The sequence below is a fragment of the Daucus carota genome, chromosome 3, assembly GCF_001625215.2.
Source record: "Daucus carota subsp. sativus chromosome 3, DH1 v3.0, whole genome shotgun sequence".
Classification (NCBI taxonomy): Eukaryota; Viridiplantae; Streptophyta; class Magnoliopsida; order Apiales; family Apiaceae; genus Daucus; species Daucus carota.
Window position 1 is genome coordinate 6977611 of NC_030383.2, and position 12226 is coordinate 6989836.

General features: G+C 33.4%; 1 protein-coding gene across 3 annotated transcripts; it reads right to left on the reverse strand.

Annotated features, from left to right (window-relative positions):
* Positions 1-5676: 5676 nt before the first annotated feature.
* Positions 5677-11521, reverse strand: LOC108214349 (alcohol dehydrogenase 1-like). Of its 3 annotated transcripts, none has more exons than XM_064090583.1 (8): positions 11095-11521; positions 10137-10731; positions 8765-8879; positions 7939-8657; positions 6534-6855; positions 6363-6443; positions 6072-6170; positions 5677-5967 (listed from the first exon to the last, which is right to left on the reverse strand). In XM_064090583.1, the coding sequence occupies exons 5-8, from the start codon at positions 6663-6665 to the stop codon at positions 5926-5928; spliced, it is 354 nt and encodes a 117-aa protein (XP_063946653.1). In that variant the 5' UTR covers positions 6666-6855; positions 7939-8657; positions 8765-8879; positions 10137-10731; positions 11095-11521; the 3' UTR covers positions 5677-5925. The 3 variants fall into 3 exon arrangements, with proteins under 3 accessions (XP_063946653.1, XP_063946655.1, XP_063946654.1); XM_064090585.1 differs by having other exon boundaries at positions 10137-10604; positions 11095-11504; XM_064090584.1 differs by having other exon boundaries at positions 7939-8669; positions 11095-11504.
* Positions 11522-12226: the final 705 nt, after the last annotated feature.

The following is a 12226-nucleotide window of genomic DNA, read 5'->3' on the forward strand; positions in this document are numbered from 1 at the left end:
GCAAGGAGTATGAATGGAGGTTGGGATTCGTTGGGTGACTGAGTGTTGGTGTAACCTCTGCAGAGGTGGAAGTAGTAGGGAGGTTAGAGAAAAGGGAGGAGGAAGTCAAAGGTGGGGGTTGTAGTAGGTGGTGAAGGAGTGTGGTTGTGAGGCTGTGCAACCCATGTGTGAAGAGACAGGGTGAGTAAAGAGGAGGCAGATTAGTATGGTTTCGTGGGGTCGTGATGATGGTGAGTCTGTGCGGGATTGATTTAGTGTGTTTTCCTGCTGAGCAGTGGTCCGAGACGAAGTTTCTGGGCTCTTACCGGAGATGATAGGAGATGTGGAGTATGTGTTATAAACAAAGGTTGTAAAGGGTGAATGACTGCTGAGTGGTGTCGACTTGTGGGGACTGCTTAATCGATATGTGATATCAATAGGAGTTCTGGGATGATTAATCAAAGGGCGGTGGTTGAGTATTGTTCAAGTAGCAAGGTTTGGGGTTGAAGCTAAAGCCGACGTAGATGACAGATCGGCTAACCGGCTAACTTTCAAGAATAAAATATTGATGATGTTATTAATATAATTATTATTATTGTTTTTATTAACAATAATGATAATGATTTTAATAATAATCTTTTAATATTTTATGAGGTTGATTATGGGTAATTGTCGATTAATTATAGTGAAATTGTGTTTTATCTATAGTGTTGATTTAAATTTCGGGTTGTACTTTACTGAAAATCTCGCGACAGTTAGTATGATTTTTAATTAAAATTCTAGAAGTTGTTATCTACTTCTGAGAATCCATTTTATTTTGGATTAAAATTTAATATTATATTGTCGCTATTATTATTGTTTAAATTCCGGAAATGATTGTTGATTATAAAATATTATTGAGTTTGACTTGTTAATTGTCGGATATGATTATATTTTGGGTCGAATGTTTATATATGGTCCGATATTTTGACAGACTATCCTTTTGACGTATATTTATACTATTTGGACATAAGAAGTTGTGTTATTGATTTGGGAGTTTCTCAACTTCTAGAGGATGTGTTATCCAAGCTTTATTAGTTTATTTTGACTAAAGTCTAAATCTGTTTGAGATGTGATTGAATTACAAATGGAATTGTAATTCAGATTGGCTTGAATTTTATTTTTTTTAATTAGATTGTAGTCAGGGATATATTGTCATTGTGATAAGTGTTTGTATATAATGAGATATAAGATTATATACATGATTACTATAATATTTATATTTTATATAAATATTAAAGCATGTAAATTAATTGGTACGTGCTGATGTGATTATGTGTTTAATTGTGTGACACTATGTGTATATATATTATTTGTATATAATATATATTTATATGGCGAAGGGTAGTAATATAAATTCGATTGTGCAAGTTAGACGATGCTCTGGATTATTCTTCATCAACTGAAGTATTGGTTGCTATCACATATAGTTTATCGAGAAGCGAGCATCAACGACTTTCGGAAGCAAGCAGATATTGTTGCAAGACAAGTCAGAAATATTTTGATAAGGCGACATTGTGCCGTAAGATAGTCCAATAGAGTATAGTCATTGCGGAACTAGCAGAATTGAGACAAGTGTAGAAACCTCGAGTAGAGTGACTGTGTGTCACCTGTTTTTCTGTCAGAGGCAAGTATCCCTATTCTTATTTTTTTATTTTAAAGAGCAAATATTTCAATTCCCTCTTTTTAGCAAGTTTGTAATTATGACTTGTACTTCCTGCAAGCATGTTTCCATCTTTAAAAGTGCAAATACTTTTACCTTGTCTTGTGATTTAAAATATCGAATATCTTTAGTTCGATACTTTTTACTGTTATATGAACAGTGGCAACTTTATTTGAAAAGTATTCTGATTAAGATTTAATCAGTTTTCTGGAAATTATTGTCTGAGTTCCTTTACAGTTCGAAAATTATTGATGACTCTATAGCAGTCATATTTCGACATTACAATATATGCCTGGTCTTCTGTCCCAGACATAAACCCTGGATTTTAAATAACTAAATAGCTTTGTTTTTCCTTTGATCCGTAATACGGTGAATTTTTATACTCAGACTTTGCTGAAATTGGTTTTGACAGTATTTTGAAATTGAGAACAAAAGAGTTTTCAGAAGGTTTTGAAAGAAATGATTATATGGCATCAGGGGCTATTTAATACTCCAGCCAGATAGACCAGCAAAATATTGTTTTAAAAAGAGATGATTAGTCATCTGCTTCTGGAAGAAATCGGAAGATTTCTTTGTTTTTGCGTAAGAGACCGAGACGGCGGTCCAGCGGAGGGCTATTTGGGTATTATTGAAATATTATAATACTTTTCTGCCAAAGGCCAATGTGTTGCCTTGTATTGGTACCTATTTTGAGGCATGTTTCCACGAAACATGCCCGGTATTATCACATGGGTTGATCAACTGTGATAGTACGCCGTTGTTTAAAACCTGGTCATTATTGTTTAAGCTTGTGATAGCTTATGTTACTGTCAAATATATTTTGTGAATTTTCAAACATATCGATTTATATGTTTGATAAAATTTTGAGTTACAACTGTTATGATTTACTTCAAAAGTTGTTTTATTTCAAGTACTCTTATTTAATTCAAAAGAAATTATATGTTGTGGCTCTTGCCTTTTATATTATCTTGCTGAGCATTTTCGCTCACTCTTGCTATTATTTCTAACCCTTTCAGCTAGGGGGTAAGATGATTGACCAGTGTAAGCTGCGCGTAAGATTGATGCTAGGCGAGATTGCCTGTGAGATGTTTACGAGGCTAGTTATGGTTAGAATTGTTCTATTTCAATTCAGTTGTAAATAGATTTATTTATTTGGTTATCAGTTACTCTTCTTATCGAGGTTTAATTGATAATGTAGTTTAAGTTGTAATAAGATTTGAGATTTTGGTTTCTGATTTCAGTGTTGTAACCTATTAGCGATCCTGTTTTTAGGGGGTCAAAGTGGTTTGATTTAAATCTCTTTTAAAATTTCCAGATTTTTAAATATCTGTTTTACCTTTTTCCGCAAATACAGGTTTTTAAATGATTTTTGTTTTAGTGGCACCAAATCCAGACCCCCGGATTTGAGGGCTGTCACAAAAATCCCCGTCTGATTTCTTTTCTATTTTTAAGGAATGTAACGGTCAGTGACATGAATGAAATTTAACCCGTTTAATGATCTAATTGCAAGTTTTTAGTTAGTTCAGTGACCGTACATGTCACTGAGGATTTTATTCAAGCTAACTCAGAAAGCTTAGTCAACTTTCAGTCCAATTTTTAATAGAGTCTAACGATAAGGGACTTGGATGAAAAAATTTAAGAGTAAAATGATGTGATTGAAAGTTTTTTGAGTTCGATGACTCAATTGCAAATTACTTGTTAGTTTAGTAATCAGAATGTCAATTTTTTTAATTTTTTTAACGTAGAAACCCGCAACCGCTACCTTTCGGGTGCGCACATGTTAAACCACATATTTATCGAAGTTCGTGATTGAAGAGGCGGGGTTGAGTTTTAAACGAAATGAATCACGATTGTCATGTTATTTTATAATTTTGTATCTAACTAATATAGAAATTTTAGGTATTTTATAAAAAAATTGGATTTTTTTTTCAAATCTAGTTGATAATGATTGGTTTCATTTACACCTATAATAATATAATGTGATTGTTGTATGAAGAGAAACTATCCAATTAAATAACTAATGAATTATTTGAAAAAAAAATTGGAAACATAATCCGAGTACATAGTATTATTCCATTTATATATATAATTAAAAATATTTATATTAAATAAAATAAATATGTCATGAACAAATCTATTAAGTTAAATGTTTGTCAATCGCAGAAACCCTTAAAAAACAACATTTATCACAGATGCTCCATAACCTGCCAACGTTTTCGAATGCAATTCGATTTCATTATTTCATGAAGCTGATACACTGATACATTAAGAAAATTTTGTGCCAAAACGGTTTGCCTAGGTCAAAGATAAAAAATTCTGTAAATTGTTTACAATCTGAGGATTTTACATTGTTCATATATCCGAGAAAGGTCTCAACGAGGTTTATAAACTACCCTTGGAGAGTCCTTTCACTCAACTGATTCATAGGGCTTGTCTTTAAGACAGCATCTTTATGTGGAACTCCCACTAGCACCGCAACACCTCAGCCCTGGAAAAGTGGTTCATTTCGATATAAGAGTTATGAAAATTTCCAAGAACTTATAGGACAGGGAGTGGTATTGGAATAGTTTGGAGATTCACTAAAGAAAACATACACACAATGCTTCTGTCTACTCCATTGGTCATTTCAGCAATCACCTAGACAAGGAGAAAATACAAACATTTGTTACACAAGGTAAAACTATACACACGGATTTTGTCAGCAAACATATTATGGGGCCGTTTGGCTGAGCTTAAAATAAGTGCTTCTTACTTAAAATAAATAAGTGGAGTAGAAGTTAGAAGCCAGACAAGACTTATAAGTGATTAAAGTGTTTGGCAAATAAGCAGAAGTCCTGAAACAAAAGCTAGCATTCCTAGCTTTTTATAAGTGCTTCTTGACTTATTACACAAACAGTACGAAATAAGTGCTTCCAACTTATAAGCCCAGAAGTCGGCTTAAAAGCCGTAGCCAAACACCACCTATATAAGGTTCAGCGGCCTGATTACAAAATGACAAATACGTTACCAACAATAAAATGCGTTATATTTTAATAAATAATTATAAAAAGGGATAATAGGCAAAAAGGTAACTGAACTCATGGCCAAATTGCAGTCGGGTCACTGAACTCAAAAAATTTGCAAACGGGTCACAGAACTAGATTTAAATTGCAGTCAACTCACAGAACCAATAAAAAATTGCATTTAGGTCACTGCGCCGTTAAGTATCAGTTGACTTTAACGGAATCCGTAAGAAAAATAAAAAAAACTTTAAAAAAAGTATAAAAAATTGATTTTTATAAAAAAATTGAAAACTTAATAAAATCTGAAACTTTTGAAAAAACTTTCAAAAATATGTAATTTTGAAAAATATAAAAAAATGTAAACATTTCGAAAAAATCTTGAAATTTGGAAAATGTAAAAACTTCGATAAAATTTGGAAATAATTCTGATTTCAAAATTTTAGGTGTATTTTTGAATTTCTAGATTTTTTTGATTTTTAAAAAAAATTCAAAATTTTTAGATATTTTTGGAAGATTTTACATTTTTTTTCATATTTTTTAAGTTTTTTCAAAATTTTCAATATTTTTTTAAGTTTTCAGATTTTGATTTATTAAAATATATTTTAATATAAAATCAAAGCTGTTTCTGGACCACATACAGCTTCCGTCCGGTTCACAGTTTTCAGTTTTCACTTCTTATTATTCTTATTTTCTATTTAATGTCAATGCATTAAAATCCTTGGAATTTTAAAAGTTTATTGAACAAAGAAGAAATAAAAAGTTTCCATACTAAAATTATTAGTAGATAGGTTCTACATAAAATAGGCAACTACCCCAGACGACTGTTATAAAAATCAAAAAGTTTAAATAATTATATGAAATTAAATTATGTTACTCAAATAATAATAATATGAATATAAACATGATATATTTCATATATACTTCAAAATATTGATATTTAAAAAAAAGTATATCATCAACTAATGTATTAGGTGAAATATTCGCAACCCTGAAAGCCAGTAAAATTGCACCAAAACCTGCAAACGTTTTCGAATGCAATTTTCGATTATATCATTCCATGAAGATGAAATGCTGATACATTAGTAAATAGTAATACATGTGCCAAGACGTTTTGCCTAGTCAAAGATAAAAATTCTGTAAATTGCTAGGAAGGTCTGAACGAGGTTTGTAGTTCCAAAGAAACTACCATTGAGAGTCCTTTCACTCGATAGATTCATGGGGCTTGTCTTGAAGACAGCATCTTTAGTTATGTGGAACTCCCACTAGCACAGCAACACCCCAGCCCTGGAAACGTGGTGAATTCGAGATGAGAGTTATGAAAATTTCTAAGAACTTATAGACCACAGAGTGGTATTGGTATAGTTTGGAGATTCACTAAAGAAACATACGTCATGTACACTTCCAAATGCTAAAATCACAGCAGCATCTATGTGTCCGGGACACACAATGCTTCTGTCTACTCCTCCATCGGTCATTTCAGCAATCACCTGCACAAGGAGAAAATACAAACATTTGTTAGACAAGGTAAAACTATACGCAGGGGTATTGTCAGCAAAAATATTATATAAGGTTCCACAGCCTGATTACAAAATGACAATATGTTACTATATTAGTTACCGGGCACCATAAACAATGAAGAACTATATATAGGACAGGAAGATGAAAGGGAAAGAACTTACAGCAAGCCCTACAGCTCCTAACCCCAAAACAGCCACTGTTAAGCCTTTCTTAGGCTTTGCAACATTCAGTGGAAACCAATCCTATGAAATCCAAAACCAGCAGCCATTATTTGTGTAATATATACAGGAACTTGGACATACAACAAAAGTAGATCATATTTACATTCATACCACTGGAAATTCAACACCTAGGGACAGAAATTTTGTCAAGATCAGCAAGAATCTTAGCAACACAGCCCACATGCACGAGAGTATACTCGCTAAACATATATGTTCCAACAGAATGTAGTATTGGTTTTCCATTTACTGAAAATCGCGACTTTCCATCACTAAGCATCACTCTTCTATCAGTATTGATCCCGAGGAGATCACACATATTGCTTTCCTCTGACATCATCCCCTGGTGCCAGATCAGCCACACCCTCTCCAAAACTAGTCTCCACAATTCCTCCTGCTTTGGGTCCAAGAATATGAGGAAGACGGGGGGTTTTCCCTGAAATAATCATATATATAAAACAAATATTAGTTTCTTCACGTTTATAGAAGGACTGTACTCTATTACATATACTGATTTGATATGCACAATCTTTTTTCTGTTAGGTATCAGCCCATTACAAGGTAACATGGACTTTGGTGATCCAAAATATATAAGGATAATAATTGTATGTTTAGACAATTATTATAAAGAATATGTTTTGGTCACAAAGATAGAAGACCTAGTTTGAATTGGATTCTGATTTTAGTTGGAAATCAGAATTGGATTAGGACTATGTGTAGCTGTTTTAGAATTAGATTCTGATTTGTCTAGTTTGAGATGGCTATATATACATAGTCATATTGTGTTTGATAGGTGTGCTCAAGATGTAGACTTAAGTATCGCTTGCGGGCGGATACTTGAGTAGTAGGCTTGAGTATCCAAGTTTGGTTGATTGTATTATTGATAATGGTTTTGATTAATAATACAAGTTGGGACGTGAGTTTTCCACGTCAAATATATTGTTGTGTGTCTGCTTTGTATTAGAAGATTGAATCTCGTGTTTTATCCTTAACATTTTTTACCTGATAATTGATATGCATTTCAGGTTGCTTGCTCTCATTATATTACCCCATTTAATTACATAAACATATATAAGTTCCACATGACATTGTAAAATTCCCAAAATTATATAATTATTACACATATAGAATTCTCCAACGATTATGTGCTTGTTACAAACTAACACCGGTGTTCGGCCAAATTAATTGTCAAGTGAATATAGCAAGTATCTAAAACAGGGATAGTAATTATATCTTTTAAGACTGATAAACTGAGTTATTATTTTATACTTAATCAAAGTACTAAAAATGGATGAAGATAAAAATATATTACAAGTTATATATTAATTTTCAAGCCGACAATTTTACCTCACTTCCATTATTGTACATAGGCATCTAGATTAATTAGAACTCCCGGGTATTTTTTAAGACTGATAAATTGAGTAAGAGTATTATTTTGTACTTAAATCAAGGCACTAAAATGGTTGAAGATAGAAAAAAATTACAAATTATATATTATTTTTCAATTCAAATTTTTTACCTCACTTGCATTGTACACAGGTATCTAAATTAGAACTCCCCGATGTCTCCAATCCTCCTCCATTTTTTCTCATGCCATCCAGCTTGTATCGTGTGTACCTTTTCCCCCCAAAGATTTGACATATAGAATCATGGCTGTCATGTAAAGACGTTCAATAAAAAGCATGAAGGACATAAGCACAGCTACAACAAGCACAATTAGTGACACTTGCAATTGCTTCCAAGCATCAATCACACTCACTGCTATCTGAGGCTCTTCAAAGATTGAATTTCTCATAGTTTCGGATATGTGTTGTAGGGGAAACTGAATTTATCTGATGCACTTCATAGTTACCCTAGCCCCCCTAAGCTATAAAAAGACTCCACTTTAATTCTTAGCACATTAGTTTTTTTTCCCCACAACACTTTCTTTTATCTTTGCACTCCAGTCCTCCCCCCACCCCCGCAACACATATCCGAAACTATGAGAAATTCAATCTTACAAGAGCCTCTGATAGCAGTGAGCCTTAGTGATGCTTGGAAGCAACTGCAAGTGTCACTAATTGCCTCAGTCTAATACTGTGCTTCAGCTTCACGTGCATGTTTAGCACCAGAAAACCCAGATGACATGGTGAGGAAAGCCCCAGATTGCAAGAGTAGATGTGATCACTGCCGTTAAACATGTTGCACACGGCTAGTGTTACATAATTATTTCCCATGATTGACTCCACCTTGTATAACCTGGTCAAACCACTGTATAAGTTACTAAAAAAAACAGTTCGAATGTTTCTCATGGTCAACCTCAATATTTATGAAAAATTAGTGTAGTAGAGCTAACCAAATAATACCTCTGATACGAAAAATGGTGCTCCAGATTGGTTCTTTCTCTTACTTCCAAGCTTTCAAGTGAGGATCCATCCGTCGCCTTGGTTAGCTTCTAAAAGTCCAATAATTGCTTTAGAGCTGTGGAGGGGCATGACATTTTTAAACAATATTATGAGGACAAGTAAGAATCTGGTATCAATTTTTTCGTAAATCAAATCTTTATATATAAAATAATTTCTATATACGAGACAAATTAATAGGATTTACGAAAAGGGTCTTTCTAACCCCCAAAGTAAACAAAAAACACATACATATCCCGCACCCTAAAGCTTATGAGCTAGTCCTGATGAGTTTTATAATGCTTTTTCGAGGCTGCTACAAACAGAAGCTAGAGAAAAGGCCAGACTTGAACGATCATGAATCTCTAATCTCTGTTTGCAACCAACACACTGACAAGTAACAAAGTATTGTCAAAGTTGCAAGCTTAATTAGTGAGCACAACCTGAAGTAGTGGTTCTACATTTCAATGGTGAATCAGATGCATAACTTTAAATGTAAAACATCGTATCAGTTATCACATTTTGCCCGATATTGGTATAATTTTTTGCTGTAAGGTATACAGAAAGGAAGAAAGAACGAGGAACTTTAACTTCTGTAATATGTATTGTTGCTTTTACATCAAATATATCTTGACACGTAATATAAGGTATTGGGTTCTGATAGAACATATTCCCTTTATACAACTAGTTACAACCTGCAGGAATCAAGCCACCTAATGAAAGGCCTAAGTATGTGTATTGCAACACTATATCATAATAACTAACTTTAGTATGTAAAATTTAAAATTAGAAAAAATATTAAAACATACTATCAACTCTGAAAACCATATTGTTGTTGTATCTGAATCTTTATTAGTGCTCACTTGCTTCTTGTAAGGTGTGTTTAAAAAAGTAAATATACATTTTATTGCAATTGATAGCGAGTAATCAATAATAGAAGGATACAAATATAAAATATAGGAAATCATGGTCTATATATGAAGTGTACTGACATAATATAATAGAAGGATCAAATATAAAATATAGAAAATCATGGTCTATATTCTATATATGAATTATGAAGTGTAATGACATATACCATTTTGTACTTTGAATATCTGCTATTATCGTCTTGGAATTAATTCATATTATGAAAATTTTAATATTTAGATGATTGTCCATAATATTGATTATTTATGACCGTATCCTACTTCATATCTTGTATTTTATTTTGTATAATTAGTTTAAGCAACCAACTAAATTTCCTTATTATAAGCATCAAAAAGAGTAAGAATACTTCACTGTAGTAATAAACACACACCCACACTAAGATTGAGATAATACATCAAGGCAATACCTTAGATCATCGATTTCAGTAACTTCCGTTTTGCATGTCCGCAGAGCGTCCTTGCCAACAAAGACTTCAATTCAAGTAGTTCAATCCTCTTTTGCAATACTTCCAATTGAAGTCCATTTGTCCTGCGTAACTGCAAAAACACAGAATCCGTCCAATGCACTTCATAGCTATCCCTTGCCGGCCTCATCTATAAAAAGACTCACCTTTCTTAGTCCTTTGTAAGCCCTGCAGTCTACACATCAGTTTTATTTTTCCCTAAACACATTCTTTATTATCTCTGCACTTCAGTTCACCCCACAACAGATCTCCGAAACTATGAGAAATTCAATCTTTCAAGAGCCTCGGATAGCAGTGAGCCTTAGTTATGCTTGGAAGCCACTGTGAATATCACTAAATACACGCCAGTATTCGACTTTGCCCTCTTTGCATATATGGGTGCTTATGTCTATCATGCCTGTTATTGAACGCCTATACATGACAGCCGTGATTCTATATGTTAAAGCTTTGGGGGAAAAGGCACACACAATACAAGCCGGACGCCATGAGTAAAAAATGAAGCATGATAGAGAATATCCGGGAGTTTTGATCCAGATACCTATGAAAAACAAAAAGTCAGGTAAAACTATAACTTGACATGTAGGGTTTCTGGAACTACAATTATGCACATGCATATATCCTGACATATTGCATTCATACAAGGAATACATATTTCTTGTAACCAATTAATTTTTAGGGTTTCTGTAACTGTCAACAAATGATGTACAATCCATCAGAATGATCATCAGTATATTTCTGATGAAAGAGAGCAATCAACCGACTTTGCATAAAAACACAATTAATTTACTAAACTAGATGCACCACCGTGCTATAATTTAGGGAAAAAGCTATCCGAAAGATCAAAAATCAGTATAATAATTCTATATCTGACATAATTGACAGAAAAATTCTGATTTTATACCTCAAATGAAAAGCAGATCCGATCCTTGCATCTTCTTGTTTTCTGGATCCCTCCATCACACTAAGGCGGCGGCGATTATTAAACTTTTAGAAGCCCGAATGGATTGCTTGGAAATAAGAGAAAGAACCGAACAACATCATAACAAATGTTGTGCATCTGTGTTTTCAAAGGGAGTGCAAGAAACCAGACTCTTCACTGCATCAATAGTTTTACAACTTGCGCACCAGATCATCGTACTAATCTCACACCTTTGATTCTCGCTCGATCTGTCCGCCGCCGCCGGGGAAATTCTCTCCCCGGCGGCGGCCGTTGAGGGATGGACTTTGCTCTGCAGACCGCGGTGCCGATCAAATCGCTGGTGGTACAATTTATAAAGTATGTGTTGGATAATGGATAAGGATTGCTAGAAAACCTACCTTGTCATCACAGTCCATTGCTGTTTGACACGTACTTCAGAAAGCTTACTATTTTGACACGTACTTCAACATACATATTTATCTGTTCATATGACATTTTAGTCACTCAACTAACAACAAATTTATAATTAGGTCATCGTACTCAAAAAATGTTTAATCAAATCACTTTATTCTTAAAAAATTTCATTAAAGTCACTTGCCGTTACACGTTAAAATTTGTAACGGAAAGCTAACTAATAGGGGTGTTTTGGATTGGGATTTTAAAACATTTTTTTGCATTTATGAAATCCGAGGGTATTCGATTGGGATTGTTTGAAATCCATTAAAATCTTGAGGTATTCAATTGGGATTTTAAATTATGCTACAAAATCCGGTGGTATTCAATTGGGATTTTAAATTATGCTACAAAATCCGATGGTATTCAATTGGGATTCTTTAAAATCCATTAAAATCTGATTGTATTCAAATGCTGATGGATTTTTTTGCATTTCATAAAATGATGGATTTTGTGGCATTCTTCAGTGTATTTTAAGTTTCTTGAAATCCCACCAAAATCAATGGGATTTTGAAGTATTGTGCTTAAATCCTATAAATTCTGCGACATTTTATCAAGAATCCGCACAAAATCAAAATCACACACAATCCATTAAAATCCATAGACTGAAAACAATCCATTAAAATCCCAATCGAATACACCCCCGTAAGCTTTTCAGAGT